Source organism: Podarcis melisellensis (assembly GCF_964234715.1).
Source record: "Podarcis melisellensis genome assembly, chromosome: 10".
NCBI lineage: Eukaryota > Metazoa > Chordata > Lepidosauria > Squamata > Lacertidae > Podarcis > Podarcis melisellensis.
In genome coordinates this window covers 35,528,944-35,555,098 of record NC_138542.1, presented here as the reverse complement: position 1 = coordinate 35,555,098, position 26,155 = coordinate 35,528,944, and the positions used below count along the sequence as shown (strand labels likewise).

The following is a 26,155-nucleotide window of genomic DNA, read 5'->3' as shown; positions in this document are numbered from 1 at the left end:
ATTTTAGATGTTCAGGAGTTCAGCACTGGGGAAAAAAAGATTCTGGGCTGTATCCTGAAGACCTCAAACTCCAATAAATGCTACATGCTCACGTAAATTTGCTAGAGAATATGATCCACTAAAACCAGTGGAATATTCTTCAAAGTATTTCCTTGTTATTTGATACGAGAATCATGCTAACCCAGGCTTTAGCAACCTAGTGTTCCCCAGATGTTCTGGAGTGCAACTCCTATTAGGGCTGATGGTCCAAGGCATTTGGGGGACCCCAGGTTAGCAAGGGCTGTGCTAATCATTTTTCAGTACACAATACTGCTTTCAGCCCACTGATGGTCTAATATTCAAACACTTTCACTCAGGTTTTAAATGAAACATTGCTCAAGAACAAGATATATACTTTACCTGATCTTTCAAGTTCTTGCCTAAATCTTTTACATCTTTCATGTTAATTGCATTCTTTCCTCCCTTTTCCTTGCCCTTCTTCTTGTTTTTCTTTTTGAACAAGCATTTCTTACACAGACAGAAACAGCAGGTAAGGACTAATAGGATTGCAACTATGGCTATGGCTATTAAGGCCCAAGGTGGCACTGTGAAGAGAAAACACACACAAAGACACAGAACAAAGTTTCACACTGTTAGTAAAAGATTAAGAGAAAAGGAACAAAGCAAAGAGAGTCTGTCTTTAGAAAATATATCTAAAAAACAATTGCATCTCCTAAACAAAAGAACTCCAGATTTTGTATGCTTCTCTTTTATACTTCACCTCATGCAAATAAAATTTATATAACAAAAATATGAATTATCTACACAAACCAGTAGGAGACTGCTGTGGATAAACAATTGCTTTTCTATAGTTTGCCAGGTCCCCTGGGCTTCTAACTATGCTTGTTGTGTTGAGGGAATTATTCATTGCTGGCTTTAAAATCACCCCTTTAACCCACCTTGCATTATGACCTGGTAAATCAAGCTAGCTTCGAGTCAGCAGGAGCTGGCTGGGTACTTGTCTCATTCAGAGCTTCAGAAAACAAGTGCATGTGTTCAACACAGCCAGATATAATGAGCAACATTTCTCCACTTGCTGCTGCCTTTTCTTGACAGTGACTCAGATGCAGGTCAAAGTCGTCAGCGAACACTAGCCAAGGGCGATGATTACCCAATTCAAAGAGATCTATGTTGTTAGCATTCATATCTTCCCAATGCTCTTCATGTTTTAATGCTAAACACACACATGTGCTTGCGCACGTGCACAAGTCTACTTCAATAAATCAGAAAATCCTAAGCATTCAGTTTATCCATTCAAAATGGATATCCAGGCAGCCACTGCTATAACGCAAAACAACATTCACAGCAACCGTGATGAAAAAATTCATTTGATTTCAGCAAGGATCAGAATCAAAACCAGTGAAGATCCTGTGATGAAAAAGTCAATTATATAACTAAACTTTGGTGTGATCACTATAATAACCTTTTCTATATGGCGATTAAAATTTCATTAAATTCTTGTAAAACAGGATTTAAGAAAAGCAGCCGTGTTTGCTTCCAGAGATGTACCCAGCCCATCAGATCTGCGATATATTCTGCCAAACAACTTACACAGAAGTCTCTACGATTATGTTTCACAAAACGGAAGGGTGAATAGAGCCTGACAGGTGGTGCCAGTGAATTACAAAAAGAAAATGGAGCGGATAGTAAAAACGAATGACAATTAACTGCTTAAAGTAATGAAGTGAAGATGAACTGAATGCATGAATCCATGATAACAAGAAGCTGTATCAAAAAAATAAAAAATGGCACAGCCACCCACACTAATTTCTAACATGAGAGGTCCTGGGATTCAGGCTTGTTCAAACATCATACCTATAAGATTGTAGACTTTGGCTGTGTCTTTCCTTCAGACAACCTAAGGCTGAATGAATCCTAGAACTGAAAAGAAATTCTGGGGCTCAGGCTTGCATCAGATTAAATCTAGTTCTTGATGCAGTATAATTATTTTCATTTATCTGTTTCTTAATGAATCCATCCTCCTATCATCTGATGACAGAGAAGACTTTTATGGAACACTAGTTATCTGTCCATCTTCCATTTTCCTATTTTTGGGGAATTCAAGATGGCTGTTTCAGTAATACTACACAAGAAATGGGTGGGGATAAAGCCTCTCCTCATCCAAGAGGATGGTGTTGTGTGCGGGATGCGATTTCTGCGTCATGCAGGGGGCGTTACGCCCCCTCCCCTACTCACTTGGCTGGCACACCACGCCCACAGGTAAGCGCCTAACTGGCGGCTTGGAGGGGGCATGGTTTGCAGTTTAACTTACTGCTGTGCCAGCCATTCCGCCTCATTTTCCGCCTTCCCATCACGAGTCATAAATTCTTCCCATCTTCCCATCACGAGTCATAAATAAAAATGAGGGATAAATTGGTGTAGATGCAGATTATGGCTGTCAGGTGTACTTATGCTAGCCTGGATAGCTCAGTTTGTGAGAGTGTGGTGCTGATAACACAAAGGTCGCAGGTTCAGTCCCCATAAGAGACAACTGCATATTCCTGCATTGCAGGTGGTTTGACTAGGTTCCCTTCCAACTCTACAATTCTATGTCCATTAACTTTGATGGTTCTACTCTGAGTAAGACTAGCACTGAAATCATCTCAGTGGAAATTGAAGCTTACCTGTGAATAAATCCTATCAAACTCAATAAAGTCCTACTGAACAGGTGGGGCTCTGTTGCTCTCCCAGCTTCCCACCACTGCAGGTCACTGCCACATACCAAAAGTAGGACAGCCAAGGCAAGGGGACTTTGGGGTGAGCTCCTTGAGCCTCAACCCTCCCTCCCTCCTCTTGGTAAGTGGCCTCCAAGGAGACATACATAGGATTGTTCTGCTAAGTGTGACTACCTTGCTCTGGATCCAACCAAAAATGTTTTAAAATATACACTTATTATACCTAATTTATTTTCTCATCACGGAGGAGTGCCTCTCAGTTCTTTTATCAGCCTCATAGATATTCTTTGAATTCTTTCTTTCCACTTATTTGTCCACATGCTTCTTGAACTGGGATAACCAGAGGTGAACACACTTGCCCACAGTATGCTTTCACATACAACTTTTGCGATAAGTAATTTGCTGCGTCATGTAGACAGAAGATGCGTTGACATAATTGGAAAAATATGTACAGAACTAGACCGTAAAGTTACTCCAATCATGCTGATTTAATAGTAAGTCCTGCCAAGATCAATGAATTTAATTCCCCATAAGCATGTGGGTGTTATATGCATTTGAAATCTCTTCCCTGGTGTTGAGAAATGCATGCATAATTCTATAAGAATGTCTCATACAAAGAAGAGAAATTGGAAGTTGCTTGGTAAGAGATTAATGCTATGAAACTTATGACAGCATATCTTTCTTAGGCAGAAAGCTGTCTGACATAAAAATGTACCAATCATGTGGGCTTAGCCAGCTGCAATTGCTACTGCCTACATGATTTGTTCCACATTACACAGCAATATCAGCTCTGAATTAATCTAAGCTCCAAACGCCAGCAGATGAACTAACTTCAGCTCAAATGCACAGCAGCCCAGAATACATTAAAGGACTACAAACCATACCTGCTGACCTCATTATTAAAAGCCAAAAGCCATGTTTGCCCAAATTGGATTCCAGTAATCATATTTGACTAGCCAAATTGTTGAAAAGCTACACTGATTTTTGTCATACCTTTTCTTTCCTGAGAGAGGAACTGTTGGTGTTGCATCAAATCACTTAGGAGCCAGATGTGTGCCAGTTCATCTCTATGTGTACCACTAGCAAAATATTATGGCACAAATGGTTTGTTTCCAGTGCTTGGAATGAACTAGTTCAGCCGAACTAGTAAAAAAAAAATCTCTGAACTACACCTGAAAGTGGGTCCCAAAATTGTTGGGTGAATTAAGTTCACTTTGAGGTAGAACTCTGAATGGCTGTAGTTCATCTTCATGTTTCATCATGCGCGCACACTCCATAGGAGACCTGAAGTCTTATTAAGCCAACTTCTATAAAGAAGGCGAGAAAGTAAAGGAGATAATGTTCTTTGGCTTGTTAAGCAGATATGGAGGTGCTGGTGTCACGAAGGATGATTAATCACTTAATCACACAATCAGAAAGAAGGAATGTTAGATATTTCCTGTATCTTCCCTGCTAAAAACATTCGGTATCTTCCAAAAGGAGCAGTTTGCACTGAGAAATAACAGGCACAGGAACAAAGTGAATGGCACATTGTGTGGTTGGCACAAATGAAACAAAGAAAACATTTTCTATTATGGAAATACAAAGATGGTGAAAGCTTTATCTGCTTTCATTCTGTCTGTCTGTGGCTCATGATGTACTTTTGAACCATATACTTCAGCACAGCAGTTTGTACCATGTGAATTGCTGTTTATTGTTTACCAAGGATGAACTTTTTATGAACTTTTAATGAACTGTTAAACATGAACTGGATGAACTTGAATGGAACTAGGTAGTTTTCTCAAGGGACAAACTGGAACTGGAACTAGTTCTTTTTTGGATGATCTTGAACTAGAAGCAGTTCCTTTTTAAACTGAAATTTCCAAGAACTGCTGGTTTAAGATTATTATCACATGTGACCCCACCCCAAATGTTTAAATGACTACTCCTAATGGCTTCATATAGACACCTTAGCCTCTTCTAGGAAACAGTATGAAAAGAGGATTGGGATTGCACTTTGAGAATCAGAATTTGATGGAATAGTGGGATGCAAATATACCAAATAAATAATACAAAGTTGCAATCACAACAAGTAATTTGATGCATATTATTTGTAAGAACAACAACAAAAGCTATACAGTATCCAGTATGGTTTCACTCATCCTGCAATCCAGATCACTATGAAGAATGAAGGTCACTAGGTTGACAAAGCAGAAGAATGACAAAAGACTTTGATGCCTGGTGTTGAACAATGCAACTTCCTAAATTGCCTTGCTATTGTTGAGTGCTTTTGTAAGCTTTACAGCAAAGAATGAGTTATAAGTGAGGTTTTGATTTGAGTATGTCTATGGATCGAAAATGGAAGCTATGAAATACTTACGCAACTGAGACAAGGGGAAAATTCTATTAGATGAGTCCTGGTCTGCACAAAACCTAGACGTCTGATGTAAGAAATGTGTTCTATTATTCTTTGGGGAAATAAATTATATCTCTATAACTATCTAATCTATCTGTCCATCTATCCCTGTCCTATACACACAATAAAGCACCTAAGTGTGAATGTCTCCCTTGCCTGGTGTTTTCAGCTATTTCATGCTGCAAAGATCTCTTAGGCTGCAACCATGATACCAGGGGTGCTCTGCACACAAAGAAACCCATTTCCAGGGTGCATTTGAAGTTAATGGCCAAGTTGCTTTCCTTTCCTTTCTAGACTCCCATTTAACAGCATTATGATGATGATGATGATGATGATTGATTGCTCGCTTCAGCTTTTCTGCACAAAAAGCATGATTTCTGATTGGCTTGGTAGTAGCACAGTAATGGTCATTAACTTCCTTGCAGGACCACTGCCAAGGTGATAAATAGATTTCGTTTGCATTAGCTTCTCGAGACCAAAAGCATCATTTGATCTCATTAATAGAATCTAATCAAATCCAAAGTTGCATCACCCTTAGAGCACAACAACCAATTTTCATAGACTAACAACTGCTCGCTGCTTTTTTCTTTTATTTAGTTTTTAGAAAAATGCAAATTACATAAGGATAGCAGAAAAGTAATAAATATCAATGAGATAGGATGTGAAGCTGTTCCCTCTTTCTTCCTGCATTTCTTTGGTGTTACGTAAAATTGATTTTATTTGTACAAAGGGAATTGAGTGCTTTATTTCACAAATAATCCATTAAATTCTGCTTGTCTTACCACAAGAAAAGAGAACACCAACATAATCTGATGGAAGGAAAACTCTGAACCTAAACCTCCCCTGCCTTGCAGAACATCTTCAGGAGAAAAAAGGGCTAAGGAGTAAACCCTACACTAATTTGGAGTGGAGTCCGTAAGGTGGTCAGATGACTTCTTGTATGCTCCTTACAGCAATTCCTGCAGCACAGCTGGTGCCAAATGCATTGCTTTCTTTTTCTTTGGATCAAATTAGTAAGCCAGAGAGCAGAGTTGTGTCGTCTGGGCAGCCCAGAATGTCCACAAACATTGCTCTGGCTTGTGCCCTGCAGACATCACTTCGGTGCTGTTAACGCAGCAAAAACAATGCAGAAGACAGCAGTTATGAGTTATAAGCTCAACCTGATAGGCATAAGGTATAAGGACTAAGTGTTGTCTTTGGAAGAGATCATAATGTCTCACTGGTCAGCTACCACCCACCTTAAGCTGGGCAGTGTCCAGTCAATCAAGTGTTGACCCACCACTGTCCATCTGCTGCAATGGGTGCTTGGAGCTCAGAGTATCACTTGCCAAGTGGACCGAACAACAAAAGGAGAAACAAACCCTAGGAGGCTGGAACATCAGGACCATGTGTCCTGGCTTGTCTACAGTGGCAGGTCAATGACTCATGGATGATGGCCATCATAGACCATGAGCTGAAAATGGTCAACATTTTCATTGCTGCTTTACAAGAGACTAGACGCATTTTGAATGGCAGCTTCCAAGAGAAGAACTACACATTTTTCTAGCAAGGAGGGCATCCGGAGCAACCACATATTCATAGTGTAGGCTTAACAGTGAGGAACTCTCTTCTGTCTGCAAGAGAACCGCCAACCGAAGGCTCAGAACACTTGCGTTCCCTCCACCTTTCATCTGGTTAACAAATTGAGTGCCTACACTCCCAATATGTGCTCTGACATACAGAACAAGGACCAGTTCTACGCACAACTAGAACAGAATTTCAGGATGGTCCCAGCCTGCGAACACCTATTCCTGCTGGGAGATTTCAGTGACAGAGTTGGGGTGATCATCACACATGGGGCAACAGCATAAGTCACTTTCGTATTGGCAGCAGATAAAGGCTGCTTGATTTGTGCTCACATCATAGCCTCTGCATCACGAACACATTCTTCTCTATCAAGACAAAACAGCAAGTGCCCTGGGGACATCCAAGGTTAGGCAACTGGCACCAGCTGGACCTGATTGTCACCAGACAACTGGCACTGAACTGTGATCGTGACTCCTGAACCTGATCATGACTGCTAAAAAATACATTTTTTTGTGTTCCCATTCTATATTTCAAAGGAGAACGTAGCACCTGTTTCTATTATTATTGCACATCTATGATTTTTGCTATCCCACAAACTACTGTATAACAATATCTAGTACCCCCAAAGGATATTTGCTTGTCCTTCTTGAAATTATTTGAAATACAGCCATAACACTTTGTCAAAGAGTAGTTCAGAACTGGTTGACACTGGAGATCAATCTCTCCCCCCCCTCTCTTTCTGGGGTAATGTAAGGTTAGTGGTTAATCTGCATTACAACTGGTCACTGTGCATGTTCATCAGGCTTCATCACAAATGCACAGATAACCTGTCCAGATCAATATAAATACCCTCCATCAGGCCTTAAGAAATGTGCATATATCACCTGAACCTTGTATATTCTCCAACCAATGAGCATAATCTCAAATGGCTCAGTAGCTGAAATAAAATTAATTTATAAAAATCCACTCTCTTAACCAACATATAGAAACAAACTGCAAACAATGGGTCAAACCGAGTCAGTGGAAATGACAGTCTTTCAACTCTGCAATGCTAATTACACCTCTGACTACAGTGGTACCTGGGGTTACATATGCTTCAGGTTACAGACTCCGCTAACCCAGAAATAGTACCTTGGGTTAAGAACTTTGCTTCAGGATGAGAAGAGAAATTGTGCTCCAGCGGCGCAGCAGCAGCAGCAGGAGGCCCCATTAGCTAAAGTAATGCTTCAAGTTAAGAACAGTTTCAGGTTAAGAATGCACCTTCGGAACGAATTAAGTACTTAACCCAAGGTAACACTGTGCTTTGAAAGATGGCTAAGAATTTATGAATTATCTGGGGCACTACACACTAATGCCACTGTAAAACATTTAGATTTATCTAACATGAACATGGTTTATTAATTAATTACTGTAAGGGTAGATACAATATCAGTATTTATTGGTTTTCTGCAGTATGACTTAGCATGACTATAATTCTAATCATATTATATTCTCTTAGCTAACAAGACATTTGGAACTTCAGCTGAATGTTGGATAGTGGGATACAATAATATCAATAATGCTTATTCATGGATGAAATACTGTCATGGAAACGTAAAGTTTTGAGAATTACATTGTACTTTGTTTTGATTTATGATGCATGCAAATGTAGATATATTTACTAATCTTACTAATGGCAGGAAGAGAGACAGAGAAAGGAGGAGAGGGAATGTTCCAGAAACTTATTGACTTTTTGAAGGGATTCAAAAATAAAACTAAAACCCCCCAGCTCTGCCTAAACAGCCCATCACATATATATAGGGTCACTTGACAGTCAGTGCTAAAGCACAATTTGTGTTAAATAGCTCTTAGAGAACATACCATTTAACTTTTCACCAACACAAGTAGACACTATTTCCTACTTCCGTATTTCAGCAAGTGAGTACCGATGGATTCAAGGGATAATTTCGGCATCACCAGTAGCTGAATCTGTCAGATTTTGTTCATAAGAGGAAATAGTTTCTTGTCCAGACTCATTTAGTATTGAAGGATAGGAACATAATGTTTGCTTCTGCACTCTGGGACAGTCTATCACAGCAACAAAATCTGACAAGGTCCATTTCCAGTGTTTTCCTTCAGCACCATCTGTTTCGTATTGGTGATCTCTATGGATTAGCTGCAAAGGCCATATAACTGCATTCGGGGGAATACTTTTGCCCCAAACTACATTGAAATAGCACATTCTAATGAAGAGGTAGCCAAATGTTTGTAGCAAACTACAAAAAACAAAAAACAAGCCAGCACCTCCCTTTGTTCACATTTGAATGTAATTGCTTGCTTCTTTGTGGATAGTGTTGCTGTATTTTCCTGATTTTTATTATATTTATATGCTAACTTAAACCTTGAAAAGGTGTGATAAAAATAATTAGCATTTAATACCCCCCAAATCCACAAGGTTTAACAAGTATGTGACAAGATGAGATACTGGCAACTGCTTAATATCTATCGAAAACAACAAGAACAACACCAGTGTTCAGGGGAGAGAGAACACTAGACACCATCTATCACTTGAGTCCTGTCAGATTATCATATTGCTATTTCTGCAAAGACCTTATTTTCCCCACAGCATTACAAAGCAACCCTGGATCTTTCTTTGAGCAAAAAACATCAGACAGCAGTCGATGCACTTTTTAAAAAAGCTGTGAAGAATTAATATTGGTTTGCAAACCTTCTTCCTTTTCCAGTGATCTCCCAAAAGATTCATAGTTGAATTTCACTAGTTTGTTAAATCTGTGCTAGTTATTGGTTAAATTAAAAAGATAGATAAAACAGTTGAGTACGTAAAGCCTGATCTTTAATAATCCCAGTATGGATTAATTTTACATTGTATACAGATCACTTATGAAGTGGTAAACTGGGGGGAAAACATTTTAAACATATAAAATGCCTCTTCTATCTGCCACTGTTGACTTTTATAGTGTTCTTCAATGTACTGAGAAATCAATTTCTTTTCACAGGAATCCTGTAAAGCAGGCTAGGCTAATAGAGAAATTTGTCCAATTAGATCCTTGGGTCAACTTCATAGCTGAGCAGGGACATGAAGCAATACTAAAACTCACAAACAACCAGATCCAGAAATCTTTGTCCACAATGAGCTGCATACACATGCATGAATTTTCTGATTCATATATATATATATATATATATATATATATATATATATATATAATCAGAAAATTCATGCATGTGTATGCAGCTCATTGTGGACAAAGATTTCTGGATCTGGTTGTTTGTGAGTGTGTATATATATATATATATATATATATATATATATATATATATATATATATATATATTTGCTTTCGTAGATTTTCACGGGTACAGGAATGCAGGTTTTGGTGTCCTCGGGTGTCTTCCCGTGTAAAAGTTGGGGTGTCTAGGCGACGTTTCGACGAGGTCTCACTCGTCATCTTCAGGCTGGTGCTTTCGGCTTCTTGTTACTTCTTGTTACTCTGTTCCAGTAACAAGAAGCCGAAAGCACCAGCCTGAAGATGACGAGTGAGACCTCGTCGAAACGTCGCCTAGACACCCCAACTTTTACACGGGAAGACACCCGAGGACACCAAAACCTGCATATATATATATATATATATGAATGAATCAGAAAATTCATAATATATATATGCAGTCATTTAACAGAGATCTATATAAGGTACTTTGGGAATCTTTGGGTGGAAAAGAGACCAATACGTTCCAAGATAGAAATAAAGACATATCTGTGAACAGCACCACATGAGGCCTTTTGAAGTGATCAAAGGCATATATAAATGTTCTTTTAAAAGAGACAGGGTGTGGGGGGGAACCAAGATAAAATTGCTAGACTTTTTGTTTTGATGCCAAAGACTCAGTTGCAAATCTCCAGTCAAATACCTTGTACTTGTGCAATTTTATTTTGTATCAAATATGTAAATTGTATACCTTATATTGCATTTGTATTTTGTAATACATTCAGTATTTTATATTGTTGTCTATTGTATTTGTGTTTCGTAAGCAGCTCTGAATTTTATTTTATTTTTTAGAAAAGTGGGGTATAAATATTAAATCTAATATGGAAGTTCATTGTGAGGTTAAATGAGAGAGAAATCTGGGTAATTAAAAGTTCTACAGATATGGCAATACCCATGTGCTTTACTGTAACAGGATTGAATTAATTAAAATTACTTGTGATCAAGATCAAGCAAAACTGTATTGTTTGTATATGACACAAAGGACATTAGATTAAGGATGGTTTTGGAGCTGAACATTTGACATCATTTTTAAAAAAGAAAAACTTCAATTAACTATTCAAACTACCCACAAATTAAAACTATCCAAGGAGCTTCAAAATCTCACCAGCAGTTCCTCGCTGCCTTAAAATGTTTTTACTCATAAATTAAGAGGTATGGGACCACCATACAGGTCATATGGTTATTAAGCTATTTACTGCTTTACCATGCCTTCAGTGTTACTACTGACAGCTTTTTTAAAAAAAGTACTGTCAAGTATTTTCCCCATCATAATGACAGAAACAGAAAATAGCATCAGCATTAAGGACATAAAGGTGACATCACAGATGAATATGCTACCATAGTGTGCATGTGTTAATGGTTTGGCTCATGTCTTCTGTTCATGTACAAATCTCAGTGCAATGATGATCCTGGAAAGACAAATTACAGTGGTACCTTGGGTTAAGAACTTAATTCGTTCTGGATGTCTATTCTTAACCTGAAATTGTTCTTAACCTGAAACACCACTTTAGCTAATAGGGCTTCCTGCTGCCGCTGTGCCACCGGCGTGCAATTTCTGTTCTCATCCTGAAGCAAAGTTGAGGTAATATTTCTGGGTTAGCGGAGTCTGTAACCTGAAGCGTATGTAACCCAAGGTACCACTGTATTTATGACTACACTGAAGACCTTTTTTTAAAAAGAATAAATAAGTAACACATGATCATGTGAAAATGTCACTGGTGAAAAACAAAAACATCACTATTTTGTACTGATGCCACACCAGTACTTTAGTAGATCCCCTCCTAGATGTCAATAGATATGTGCAAAGTTTGGATCTTGTTATTGTTTCATAACACAGTTGCCTTTAGTTTAAAGTAGGAGGCAAATGGCCCTGAATAATAAGTATCCTTCTTAAATAAATTAGCACTTATCTACGTTTCTGGAAGGATATTTATTTTCCAAGACAGTTTCTGCTAGCTTCAGATTTTATTGATTGCTATTTTCCCCTTATGTTCACTTTCTCTTGAAAGTTATGTTCGTCTCGTTTTTATTTCTTCATGCTTCATAAACTCCATTTTTCTGCTGCTCAGTCTATTTCTCCTGTGGTCAACATTCTGGGTTCTGAAGTGATTCAGAATTAATTGCTCATTACTGTTGATGCTACAGGTTTCAAAGAATTGTTGATTATCTCTAACAAAGTTTCTATTAGTGCATAAGAAACTGTGCAGCTGCTTCTTTAGTTAATGTCAGTGTGTTTGCCAGAAAAACTAATGTCCTGGGTTTTTTTTGTTCCAAGAGTAATTATGCTTATGCCTACTAGTCTTATCAGCTATTTAATTCCTTTAAAATTTAATTTAATTTAAATTTTACACCTGTTAATCACACAGGATTGGCAAATTTACTTTCATTTCTGCTGCTGGATTCAAAAATACTCATAAGAGAAGTCACTACTTAAGTCTTCAACACCTGCTTTCAAAATGAGCTGCTAGGCAAGGCTCATTGTATAGACCCTAGAGAAATGGGAGGAATACTATCAGAGTGTGCCTTCATGTATTCAGGACTGGAGAACTGGATTGTGCACCCTGGGGCCAAGAATCTCACCTTCTTTTATGGTCTTAGAGTGAATTTGCCTCGTGGGTGGAGAAAAGAAGGGAAGTTTTACACAGATGGATTCTGACAAAGCTGCAAACTCTTCAAATGGGGTTAATGAAATTCAAGGAGGACTAATGTAGTGAAGTTTACTCAGTAAAAACAAAAACAAATGCTCCAGCAGAAGATGGATAAAAACTAGCTGAGCAACAGCCCTTCTGGGAAAAGATTAAGATGTTATACTAGATAAGAAACCTGAGTCAATAATGTGATATGGCTTTAAAAGCTAATGCTATTTTAGGTTTTGTGTCAACAAGAGCATCATGGTGCACTCTCCAAACTTAAAGCACTGCTCTGCTCATCAGTACATTTCAAAAACCATCTTGATGAGTTGGAAACCTTCATGTTAATTAGCTGGAAATTCTGTGAACCGTTCTGATGAAGGGTGGTATATAAATCTAAATAAATACATAAATAAAATTCTTTATCAAAGATGATAAAGAATTTAGGAGGGGAACCCAGTGAAGACCAACTAAAAACAAACAAACTCTGAACATATGGAGCACTGATCTTCAGCTGCTGGGATGGATCCATGACTCAGTCATCACAACCTGTCCCAAGGTGGGTTGCAACAGCAGCACTATCACTAACCACCTGCATAAAACGAGGCAGCTATAACTCGACCCAATACTCCAGATGCAGGCTGACCAGAATAGAACATTAGCCTTGCTTAGGTGAAGACATAGTGTAGGGGGCATGGGGGTGTACATGCTGGAACTGCCTCCCAACATTCCTAGCCCCACCTGCTGCACCTCTGGCCCTTCCTGCATTGAGGGGGCTTGAGAGTACTTAGAATATTCCCCACAACCAGGAGCCTGGATAATGCCAAGTTCCCAACTGTGGGGTAGCTTCTAAGCTTATTCAGCATACATGCCCCCTTCAGACCTTCCCATGTAATTTGGGAAAGTCAGGGGTGGAACAGGACTGTTGAGGGCAGGTCCAGCACATGGACCCAAACAGGAATGCAGATGGTGGCAGCATGCACACATGGCCTTTGTCCTCTACACACTCTTTTCCTCATTGTGTTCTTTCAGTTCCTGAACAGGATTCATTACTTCTCATGATCAGGGCAGTATGCCTCTCGTTAATGCAAATTAAGGTTGCTTTCACTTTTTCAGTAATTGGAGTAGGGGGCTTACTGGGAAAAGTGACAGCAACAGAGTCTTTCTCCGGTACAATTTCACTGTCACTGCAAGCAGCAATGCAGCTCCTTCCGTTGACACTGTGGACACCATTGCACTTCACAATAGTCCTTTTGAAATGACATCACGACACAATGTGGCACTGTTCCAGGAGCATATGCTATGCTAGAATGGTGCTCAGGGAGCATTTCCCATCCACAGTGCCCCTGAAATAATGCAATACGATTGCCACTGTTATTTGCAGTGGCAACAGGACCATCTGTAGGGAAGAAAGAAGGTGTTTCCCCACCCCCACTTTCCCCAGTAAACCAGGCCACCAGAAAAGGACAATATTTTCTCCCCAAAGTCTGCATCGAGGCTTTGTCCCTCTCATCCATCCTCTGCCATCTGATATTTGCCAGCGAAGTTCAATATAATACTTTTAGTTCAGTGTAACTCAAGGACTGCTGAAGGCTGCACCCCAGGACCTGCTTCTCCTGGGCCTTATTAGATACTCATGCACAGAAATGTATTTTTTTAAAAAATCTGGGTAATGTTGGAAGGCATGCCTAAACCAGATGAACCTTAGGCATAAAAGAACCCCAAAACAACCCAAGCAATGAATCGAAAGAGTGCCTGCACAGCGTGGGAGAAACAGTTGTTACATTACACTAGCAAACTGCTCATTTAACAGAGCTGTGATGGGTTGGAAGGTGGTGGGTTCACAAATGGCCATCAGGGAATATTGCCCTCTGCGTGAGACATAAAACCAATGTCCTGAAGAGCATGCGGTCATTAAAGAAGCCACAGAACCTTTTCGCCAGCAATGCCCAAGTGCCATTAAAGTAAATGGAAAGACAGTGAATTGCTTTAGTGGGAGTTTGATTGGTCTTGGTTAGGGATCTGGCCAAGTTCCAGACAAAGCAATTGCATCGTTCCTACCTAAATTCTTCCTGCTGTTTCAAATGGAAACAATTAAGTCATAGGGGGGAAATATTGAATGTAACAACTTTCTGTCTCTTTGATACCAAAACGCGATGGGAAAGATGTTGTCATTAATGAGGCATGGGGCCTGTTAGGATGAAATCTGGTTGTACCACTACAAAAATGGAAAGGAGGAAGTATGCCCTGATATATTATACAGACAGATATGCACAAGGCTATTTTTCTGGAAGAAGAGGTGCCAGAACTCACCATGAAAACCTCCCTGGTTCTATTAGAATGGCAATGGCATCTACCTGAGAGGTGCCAGAACTGAGTTCTGGCTGAAAAAAAGCCCTGGATATGCAACTAACCTATGTTACTGTCCCCGTAGGATGGCTAGCTATCAGGGAGAATGCTATGAACTCGTGTCCTGATAGTGGGCTTCCCATAGTCATGTGGTTGGTTACTGTGAGAAGAGGATGTTGGAATAGATAATTCTTTGGTCTGATATAGCAGGGTTCTTTTATTGTTCTCATCTGTTATTTTTCCTTACTTTAAATAGATGGCAGCTCTATTAATTGCAAGATAGCTATATGTTACCTCCAGGTATCAGAGGCAATATGAATACTAGTTGTTGGGAACATGAGTGGAAGAGTGCTTTTTCTCTTACTTCCTGACTGGGCTTCCCACAGGCATCTTGCTGGTCACTGTGGAAACAGAATATTGGACCAGACAGGCCTTTGGTCTGATCCAGCTTGACTCTTCATATGTGCTAACATGTTAGTTTGCACTGTGGAGTAAAGAGGCAGTATTGGAACTGCTTTCATACCATCACCTTCTGGAGGCAAATTCCTCAGTCTGCCGTGAAACAAAGGGGAGAAGAACTGGAGTACTTTGACTAGAGTTGCTCCAAATTTGGTTGTAGGTGTGAGCTGTTATTAGTTATATACTGTAAGAGAAATGGGGGTTCCCACTTATTACAAAAGTGAAAACGGACCACTGATTTGATGACTACAGGCCTACATATAGCCCAGCTTTAAAATTAAATTAAAAGGCATATGCTTGACAGGCAAAAGAAAATTCCTTTCAGGTAAACAGGAGGTGAGGTGGTGAGAGCTGCTTTATTTAGGCTCCAATCCTATGCACACCTTCATGGGAGTAAATCCCTCAGAACTCAGTGGGGCTTACTTTCTGAGTAGTTGGGTCACTGTAGGATCAAATATAGAAAAGAACAATTCACCACTGTAGCCCTACCAGCTCCAGCTGCACTACACCCATAAGGTGGCAAAATGTTTTCTCCAAACCTCTAATGACTAGTTATTCCTCTTTGTGGTATGGACACTGAGGAATTTGTACATTTTATGACAATACTGCATTTATAAACATTCAAGTTCATGAAGATGATGTATATCCCTTCTGGATTGCAGTCTTTATCTTAATAATATTCCAATCATTGCTTCCTATGGGGAGTTGCTTTTTCAAATGATCTATAGGAAGATGTGTGGTGTAATGCAGTATACATTTCCATGCCCTGCAAATCTTATAATGTGGGGGACAATCTTAAAGAAGGAATACAGACAAGTCATGTGAGGAAAAGAAGCTCAGTTGTAATTATTAGGACAGCATAATATAAGCTTCAGCTTGTGAATTTCAAATTCACACATTAATATACTAATAAAAAAATACTTTCCATTTTTCCTAGTTCGTCTGTTTCTTCCTCCTTGGGGTGCATTTTATATGCTGGAAGGTGATGTTGCTAAATAGTTTCATACACAGAATCACTGCGGAATTATTTGCATGGCTGGCTCACAATTGCTATCAGTCAAGTCACTTTTGACTTCTTTCTCTGGTGAGCTTTCGTCTTCTTTATAATTCCAAATGCTATGCTTGAATTAAAAGTACTTCAGACATTTTCCTTTCATCTGCTAATCTTTCTTCTAAACCCAATTTTCTGTGAACTAGGAAACCCAACCCAATCTTGGGGACTTAAAGCCCTATCTATCAACAAATGTTTCACAAGACAAGACAGTTTAGAAATTGGCATTCTGGAAGAAATGGTTCCATGCCAACTGATTACCATCGCAGACATGTAATCTGAAAAGGATATGCCAGACTGGAAGTTATGAATAGTAAACCTCATGCTGTTTTATGTTTTCCTGACCTCTTTTTCCTTTGCACTTACTTCAAGCCAAACGACACTCGTGTCATATTTGACATGAAGAGCAGGTTTCTGAACTGAGATATTTTTGGGTGGGGTGGGATTAAATTGACAAATGGATTTTTGAAAGCTTGATCAGAGTAAGGTAAACAGAAACACAAAAAAGAAAAAAAGAAGGAAAGGTAATTCTAAGCAGTAAACGATGTCACAACATTACGTTATGTTAGGGCTTTCCCCCCCTAGCAAGAACTCACTCAATTCCAGTATCTCTCATTGCCATTATAAGAGAACAAGGGAGGCATTCACGGTGAATTCCGGCACCTCTTTTTATAGAAAACTTGGGGTAGCAAACATCCAGGTGTAGTTGAACTCCAGTTACCATCAGCCCCAGCCAGCAAAGTCAGTTGTCAAGGATGTTATGTCAAACCAGTTGGCTTACTATTAACTTCTGGACTCAGTTGATGATTCCAGTCTTTGAATTCCCCATGCACATTAGACCTACGTGGGAATTAAGTTCAATTTCAGAGGCCATGCTCTTGATGCCTTCTCAGGAGATTTGACCAATGAGCACAAAAGGCAGGTCCTTTTCTGTGGTAATGATTCCAGAGCTTTCTCCCAGTTTAAATTAGCCAGCTTTGTGTCTCCTTAACAATAAATTGAACATACCTTTATTTAAATGGGCTTGTTGCCAGCCTTAATGTGTGACATATTTTACCCTTGCTGCAGTAAGGTTTCTATTTTAATGTAAGCATTACAGTGCAACCCCATAGGCACTGGGTTGGCCACTGTGAGAATAAGATGTCATGGGCCTTTTGCCTGATCCAGTAGACTGTTATTATATTCTATACATGGTTACCATAAGTAAGTTCTCTTGAGTTCAGTGGAGTTTACTATACATGCATTATGTACTATGTTAATTGCTATTAGAAATGTGTTTTATTTGCAATTTGATTAGTTATGTGGTTCCCACACTCTTGTGGGTCCTCTCAGTAGAAGAATTGTATTTATTATTATTATTATTATTATTATTATTATTATTATTATTATTATTTATTAAATCTCTGTAGTACACTTTAGAAGACACTGAGACCAATTAAGTTTTGATAAAGTTTTGCTAGGCTGCTGCCCCTGTCTAAGATAACACTACTAGTATTTAACATTAATTTAGTATGCTAGGCATTGTACTTTCACATGAGAGAATACAGAACACAGAATACCCTTACAAATAACTTTTTTGTTAAAAGGTAGGGTACTTCTGCCACGCTTTCAAACTGAATGTATTAGGCCAATTACTGGATATCACTGCATATGAATAGCCCATAAATAACTCCTGTTCAATTTATTGCACACTGTAACTATGGAACAAGCACATTTTTTCTTTCAAAATACTTAAAAAGAAATGTTCCAGAATGCATTATGTACATGAGTTTTTCTAAAAGCTCTTAACTGAATGAGATTCACAGAAGGAAAGAATAAGTTCTTTTACATAAATCACATATTCAGCACCCATTGGAGCTCTGTGCCTTCAAGACATGTGTAGATAGCAAGCAATGTCTCTCTTAAAGAGGGCATGGGTTCTCTCTTAAAGAGGGCATGTATTGTGTTGAGACCTGGACAACCGACACCCTGTGTTGTGGGTGGGTACAATTATTAAGCCACAACACCCGATTGGTATGTTCCTTGAAGTTGGGTACAATCTGGCCAATGGGATGCAGTCCAAACGGTTCGAGAGACCTATTTATGCCCATGCACATGACCAGAGCTTCCTTTTTGGGCGCATGCATTCGGAAAACCTACCCACCTTTCCCTACCTTTAGGGCTTGTTGTGCTTGATCTTGCTATGCCGCCGTGTGTCGTCTGTTGTTGGGACAGGGGCATGGCAGGAGTTTTCCCCACTTGGCTGATTGGCTGGTGCCATTTGGGTTTCACCTGCCGTGTAGCAAATCTTCACAACTTGTAAGGTTGAGGATAGGCTCTGGTTCAGGTGATAGGAATGGGAGAATGCTCTCACCATCCCTATGTGAAGGGCATTCCGTTAAAGGAATCCAGGGACTTGATGGTTTGGTCAACCCTTGAGAGGCAGTTGTGCCCGTGCCTGAGTCCAGGGGAACATTTGGATGGCAGAGATAGCCTGTTCCCGGCTTTCCGCTTATCCAGGTGTTCACCCTTGGCTGACCTATGCTGGTGTCCTGGGTCAGCGCTACCTGCATGGCAGGGAGCTAGTCGAACCAGAGCCTATGCAACCAGTCACTTTCTGTAATCAATAAAGTAGTGGCCTAAATTCTGCCAAAAACCAAACCAACAATTTGAGTCAAGTGCGAATTTATTTAGGGGAAGGTTTCTGCATCTGAACACACAACAATGTGAATTACACAAACCCAGCACTTGCAGGATCAGACTTTACTGCCTAGTTCTAATATAAAATACCAATATTTTAAAGTTCAAAATCCCAACTTCAGCCTCAAAAATAAACCAGTGAGGTACATTGTCACAGTTTTCCAGCTGCAAATTTAATTCTCTGCACAATTTAATAGGAACTGGCATAACTTGACATGTTCATAATGCAGCAAAACATCAGCACAGTCACTTTAATAGTTTTCCAGCAATAATCACAGTGAGGTGCTAGAGGAGGTCTTGAGAGTCTCAGGAGACCCTTATTAAAATCCTGTCACAAAAGTAGGCATTCACCACCTATTTGCCAGGATAGGCATTCAATTTTAATAAGCATATTACTGCCTCAGAAATGCTTCAAAACAGGTAGATAATAATTAGTGAGATAAAGTATGTACATTGTTGCCAATTGCAATGTGATATATAAAGGACTTCATTTTCCTATTCATCATCTTATTCTTCTAGTTTCAGGTGCCGTCTATTGCAGTGTTTAGATCTCTGGCAGCCCAAGGTAGGGCCTCGTAGATGATAGCAGGAGAATCAGGTGTCATTCTTGTCTAGCTTTTAGTGTCAGCTAGAATGTTCCCAAGACTTTTCAAAAGTGAGCAGTTTGGCTAATGGTTAAGGACTCTCCATTACTTCCCTCCTTTTAAAAAATCTTTCTCAGGGCTGTTTTAATTTTGTAACCTGCCCTGGGTGAAGAGCAGATAAATTAGTAAATAATAATAATAATAATAATAATAATAATAATAATAATTTATTTATACCCCGCCCATCTGACTGAGTCTCCCCAGCCACTCAAATGTTAAAAACAGTACAGCATTAAATATTAAAAACTTCCCTAAACAGGGCTGCCTTCAGATGTCTTTTAAAGATAGGATAGCTGCTTATTTCCTTCACATCTGATAATAATAATTGCCTGCTGCAAAGACACAATGACACTCTTTTCTATTCTATATACAAAAGCAGCTAAGATTGGCAATTTTATCTTTTGTAAATTTGAAATATTGATAGTGGGATAGTGTTTTGGGCAAAAAATGCCTCTCCTCCACTTCCATCAGTGGAAGGGTCTGCTGCAACAAAAGCTGTTCCATGAGTGCAAAGGCACCAATTGGATATTACCACTGTTTAAAAGAAAAACCAAAGACCTTTTTGCACCTTTAACTTTTACATCTCCTTATCCCCTGCTCACTTCTCCATCCTATTCCTCATTAGTAACTCTTTATACGTTCCAGACTTAAGGATGTTGTCCTCCCAATATGGTATAGTTATATTTTATGTACTATTGGAGCTCTGGTTTCCGTCACAGTGTTCCATTGCACCAGAAGAGGTTTAGTCATGCTGGCCACATGATCTGGAAAGCTGTCTGTGGACAAACGCCAGCTCCCTCGGCCTGAAAGCGAGATGAGCACTGCAACCCCATAGTCACCTTTGACTAGACTTAACCGTCTGGGGTCCTTTACTTTTACCTTATTTTTACCTATCCCCTGCTCTCTTCTCCATACTATTCCTCATTAGTAACTCTTTATATATTCCAGACTTAAGGATTTATCCATCCCAACTATTATATTTATATTTTATGTACTATTGAAGCATCTTCCTTTTTGATTTAGATAGAAAACATTAATTACAGGGCCTTCCTATTTAAGAAAAGCCAAGGAATGGCACTTGTTGCTGCAAAACTGCTTGAAAATGTCCTGTGTGGCAGGGGGAAGAAGTATTGGAGTACAACTATTTTTTTGTGGCTAATCAAAGTTGAGGAAACTTGCATGGTCACAGTTAGACACTAATCAGAAACTCACAACCAGAGTGCATGCATTTGCATAACTAAAGAAAAAACCCTGCACCATTCTTCTTCAGTAGCTTTATAGCAGGCTTCCTCAAACTCAGCCCTCCAGATGTTTTGACACTACAATTCCCATCATCCTTGACCACTGGTCCTGCTAGCAAGGGATCATGGGAGTTGTAGGCCAAAAACATCTGGAGGGCCAAGTTTGAGGGAGCCTGCTTTATAGCATCCCCATGCTTTAATTTTGCAGGTTATTTTATCCACAGTATAAAGATCAACGTGACAAGCCACCCTGAACATTTAAACTGTCAGCAACAAATGCCTGAACACTCCACTTACAAAACTGGAGAGAAAACTGTAATACCATTATGGGCAAATAAGTGGCTATAGTCTGAACCTACATGGTTAAGTTTTCTGTTGTGCTAATTTATTGCAATTAATGACTTCCTTTTGGGGGGGGAGGAGGGTCCAAACTAAAATCCATACTATAAAAATTTGCTAGCAATGAGATACAAACTGTGGCCTTTAAAATCCCTTTTTGCTTCTAAAGGGGTAAATACCTGTTTTTTTATTTTTATTGACTGAAAAACTGTGAAATGGGGGGAGGGGGCTCAATTCTTCAGCATCTAATAGCAGTTACAGTATTCTAACATCCTTTTGAACCTGTCAGAATTAACTACAGGTATTTGACTTTTACTGGATTTGGTTGCAGATAATACCTGAAGTGTGGTGATCCATAAGAAGCTTTCTTTCCATTTCCTTTAGAATAATAATGTGGCAGCTGAGTTATTAACACACAGGCGACTTGAAGAAAACCAATCAATCAAGCCTACTAAAGGATATTTTCCCTGAAATTTTCAGTTCTGAAGTCACTTCCATTTTGTCACTACTTTATGAAACCTTTACTTGGCCTCAGGTTAGAAAAAGAGCCTTTTTCTAGTTTAGTTTAATATTTCTTTCCCACTTTTTTCTTCTTCATAAAAACAGGCAAGCTTGACTGTTGCAGGAGAGGCTAAACAGTGATGGTAATAGTGGGGTTTTGAGTCACCAACACTTTTTCTATTCATTCATTATTAGCCTGCTGCATCCCCAACCCTGAAGGTGAGAAAGAACATATTACAAACACCAATCCCTTGCAAATATAAACACTAAATTGTGGACTGCAGTCCCTACAGTCAGGCATAGCCAGCCTTTATAGGTTGGGGGTGGACCAGAGTGAAGCCTGCTCAACTGGCCAGAATTCAAATGGATGGATGGCAGGAAAGCCCGCCAATCCAAGCAGCCAGCCAAGGGATTCCACAACTGGTGGCTGCCTAGCCCCAGTGTTGCTGCCTGGGGATAGGAGCCTGCCATGACAGGCCGGAACAGCTACCCACCCCATGACTGGCTAAGGAGCCATTCTCATACCACTCAATTGCTGGTGAGCACTAACTGGCTGTGTTGACCACATGTATCCATGGTTAATGCCTTGCTGAGGATAAGCAGATTGCCCCTGCTTTTCTTCTTTGTGTTAGAAGAGCAGGAGTATCCATCAGCTATTGTTGGCTTGTTGTTATACTGAAATAGGAGTCTGACGTTTGCTTCATTCAGACAAGTCACGATCAGGAAGCCAAGAAAAGCCTGAGCTATAGATTTGTTTGGAGCAAAATAAACTTAATTCCCAATTCAGACGTAACACTAACTCAAGGATTTTAGCTCGTTCCACCTGCTCACTAGTATAGAAGAACGAGGTGGGAATAGTCTGTACACCATTAACTTACCAAGACATGTGACTGGAACCATGTCATGTCACGTGATCATGATGAGAGCCTGGTTCCATGCCTATGTGTTATGACTGCACCAGTTTCTAAATTTGTTCCTTCCTTCTACTTTTTTTTTAACTTCTTGTTGCAATCCTGTTCATGATTACTCACAAGTAAGTCCCACTGTGTTCAATGAGACTTACTCCCTAGCAAGCATGCCTAGGATTGCAGCTTTAGGCTGTGTACGTGCTATACCTTTAATGCATATTCATAACGCACTGTATCATTTCCCTCAAAGAATTCTGGGCACTGTGGTTTTACCTCTCACAGAGTTTCCAGTTCCCACCAACCAGTATGAAACTACAGTGCCCATAATTCTTTGAGGGGAAGACTTAAAGGCATAGTGTATACATAGCCATAGTCTGTTGGATTACCGAACAAGCAGAATTTGATCCCATCCATACTATCAGTGCCACTTCCTGCAATTTATCTCGAGAGTCTTAAACACAAGGCAAATATAGATCTTTAAAGAAATCAAAGCATGCATATGCCTTTTTTGCAGTAGAAGAAAGCTAATTAATAAATAGCATTCTTTAAGCTTCACTGATTTAATGAAGGACCATTACATGTATTTCTTGAGCAGTTTGTGAGCGTCAACAGTAGCAATTATGATAGCATTTTCTAGCCAGCTTGGGTTTTACTTACATGGTATTTTGTTCAGTTCATTCATAAATTTTTCCTTCAACTTCGAGAATGCATCTTCTTTTGGCCCCCCCTTCCCTCCGGGAGCCGCAGGTTCTGTGACATTGCTTGCTAGCGCAGCAGCAACAGTGGTGCCTGGTAGCGCCGCTAGGGCCTGGTGTTGACTTTCTTTTGCCATTTCAGTCCCCAGGGAAACTAAGATTGAAAACAAAACAGAGGAAGGGAGGGGAATGTTCAAAAAGGTTAAAATGTTGTTGTTGCTCAACAACGAACTAGAGAGCAGTAACTGCAATTGGTGCACCTGCTCACTGGATAAATATCACATCATTACCATATTGCTTCATGTTGGTTCATACAATATTTATTAGGCCACAGGGAAAGAGACTTTTCCAGAAGGTAATAGCTGATGCTTTTTCTTATGTCTCGACTCCTTTTCAATGCTTCTGAGCCACGAACAGTTATTTCTGTTGGATATCTCAATATGGCTAGGCATCTGTTGTTTAAATTTTGGATTCTGCCCTTTCCTTTTGAAAGTATAAGTAAACTAACTGACAGCAGTTCCATATATACAAACACTTGACTGCATTTGCATAATTATTTGTATCTGTGTCTTGGTACGGAAAGTTTCAGAGCACTGCTAGTTGCTAAAATGGGAAGTAATTACAACAGTATAATTAAAACACCTTCAAGCTTTCCCAAACTCTGCAACCACTGGTGCACCTAAGCAAAACTGTACATTATTTGGAAAATCGGCTCTGTTTTACTCTTGAGCCATATTTATTGAAGGCAATTTTCCTTCTACTGACATTTGCCTCAGACAATGTTCTGTTGAATTATTTACTTTTCTCTTTGGTATATTGATGAAACCACCGCATCAGTAGGTAGTTCCAGACTGGAACACCCAGAGTGTTTAAATAAATATACTCCTACATTAACATACTTTCAACTTAATGCTTTTTTCATGGGCATTTTGTGATCCCTTCACTTGAGCTATAGCATAAAGCAAAGCACTTTCGTGGAGCTTTGATTAGAACAATCCGAATAGCGCCTGAGGGTTGGCTCAAATGTTTACTTTAGTTCTGAACAGGCTGTTCTGATGATATGCCATGTCCTAAATAAGAGTCATTTGAATAATAATTCTCTTTTTTAATTTCAGAAAACCAGAGAGAAAAGGGATTGGAGCGATAACAATCACTCATTATTGCTCTGTGTATACTATTGTTTGCACTCTTCCAGAAAGAACTAAGCCTGTAGCATCCCACTGGGAAATTATCTAAAACAAGAAAAAAAGAAAACCAACCCAATACCTTCCTCCCAAATGAATAAAATGAAAGACACATCAAACCAGGAGATTCAAGAAACATCAGCTAGATAGATAGATAGGTTGATAGATAAATACATAAGTTACAAGCAAATTCTATGTCATCTAACTTACCCATGCATTCCCTTGGATGCCATTGGAAGTGTTCAAATGGGTAACTGAATCAAATTATAACTCTTTATTCTTCCAACAGTCAGGACTATACAAATGCTTGCATCTCAAAGTGTGATATCAGTAATTCCAGAAAGGGAGATAATTGGCTCAACATTTGCACTGGGGGTGGGGGTTGAAAAGCCTATGTAGCAAATGAGTGACCGAAACAGGATCCAAGCCATTTATTTGTATGTTGGTATTTTACCCTCCACATCAAATCACTGTGCTATATGTACCATCTTGATTTACTTTTTCCAGGAGGCAGGGAATAGAGAGGGTTAAGCAATATGGATAGAACCCAACAGTTATATGAGTAGAAGGCACTTTCCTCAATGATATTTCCCATTCCCTCTTCCCCTCCTAACTGCCCAGGAATGCCAATGCCAATGTACAAACCATACACTTGAAACACATGGTTTCTTCCAAAGAATCTTGAGAACTGTAGTTTGCCCCCCTACAATTTCTCCTGTTCCCTAGACTCGGGGGGTGGGGTGGGCTGCTTTACGTGCTTTAAATGTATGGGGAATAGGCAACCAATGTCTCCTTATGGGAGCTAATCGTTTAAAGTTATTTTATTGATACAGAGATCTCTTTGGAATGTTTGGGATTGGAAAGCCACCAGAGTTTGGAGACAGTGGCACATCTGATACTCCCAAGCAAAAGAGAGACAGAAGGTGTGCATGTGTGAAGGGACTAAAGCAGCAGTTTTTGCAGCAGAGGCAGGGAGACACAGAGGCAGAATTGCTGCCTGGTAGGTCTGTGCAGTAAGGGACATGGGTGGCGCTGTGGGTTAAACCACACAGCCTAGGACTTGCCGATTAGAAGGTCGGCAGTTCGAATCCCCACGACGGGGTGAGCTCCTGTTGCTCGGTCCCTGCTCCTGCCAACCTAGCAGTTTGAAAGCACATCAAAGTGCAAGTAGATAAATAGGTACCGCTCCGTCGGGAAGGTAAACGGCGTTTCCGTGAGCTGCTCTGGTTCACCAGAAGCGGCTTAGTCATGCTGGCCACATGACCCGGAAACTGTACACCAGCTCCCTGGGCCAATAAAGCAAGATGAGCGCCGCAACCCCAGAGTCGGCCACAATTGGACCTAATGATCAGGGGTCCTTTTACCTTTACCTTTAGGTCTGTGCATGCTGTTTGCCTCTGCTTATGTTTTGTGTGTGCAAGTGAATGAACCAAATACTACAAAAGCATCACAGTGCAATAGCATCCTACAAGGTTGGGGGTGGTTTCCTGTGGGCCTCCAGATGTTGCTGAACTGCAGCAACTCCCATCATCTT

The 26,155-nt window shown here is 39.8% G+C and overlaps 1 protein-coding gene across 3 annotated transcripts in view; it reads right to left on the bottom strand.

The window, feature by feature from the left end:
• The window catches only part of SYT1 (synaptotagmin 1), a 331,664-nt gene that overhangs the window by 96,138 nt on the left and 209,371 nt on the right, over positions 1-26,155 (bottom strand). For 2 of the 3 annotated variants that reach the window (XM_081928746.1, XM_081928747.1), the window contains exons 1-2: positions 23,400-23,587; positions 400-584 (exon numbers count right to left, since the gene is read on the bottom strand). In XM_081928746.1, the coding sequence (XP_081784872.1) occupies positions 400-584; positions 23,400-23,574 (360 nt within the window). In that variant the 5' untranslated portion in view covers positions 23,575-23,587. Of the gene's footprint in view, positions 1-399; positions 585-23,399; positions 23,588-26,155 lie in introns of those variants that run through there. The other variant, XM_081928748.1, reaches the window with a different exon arrangement.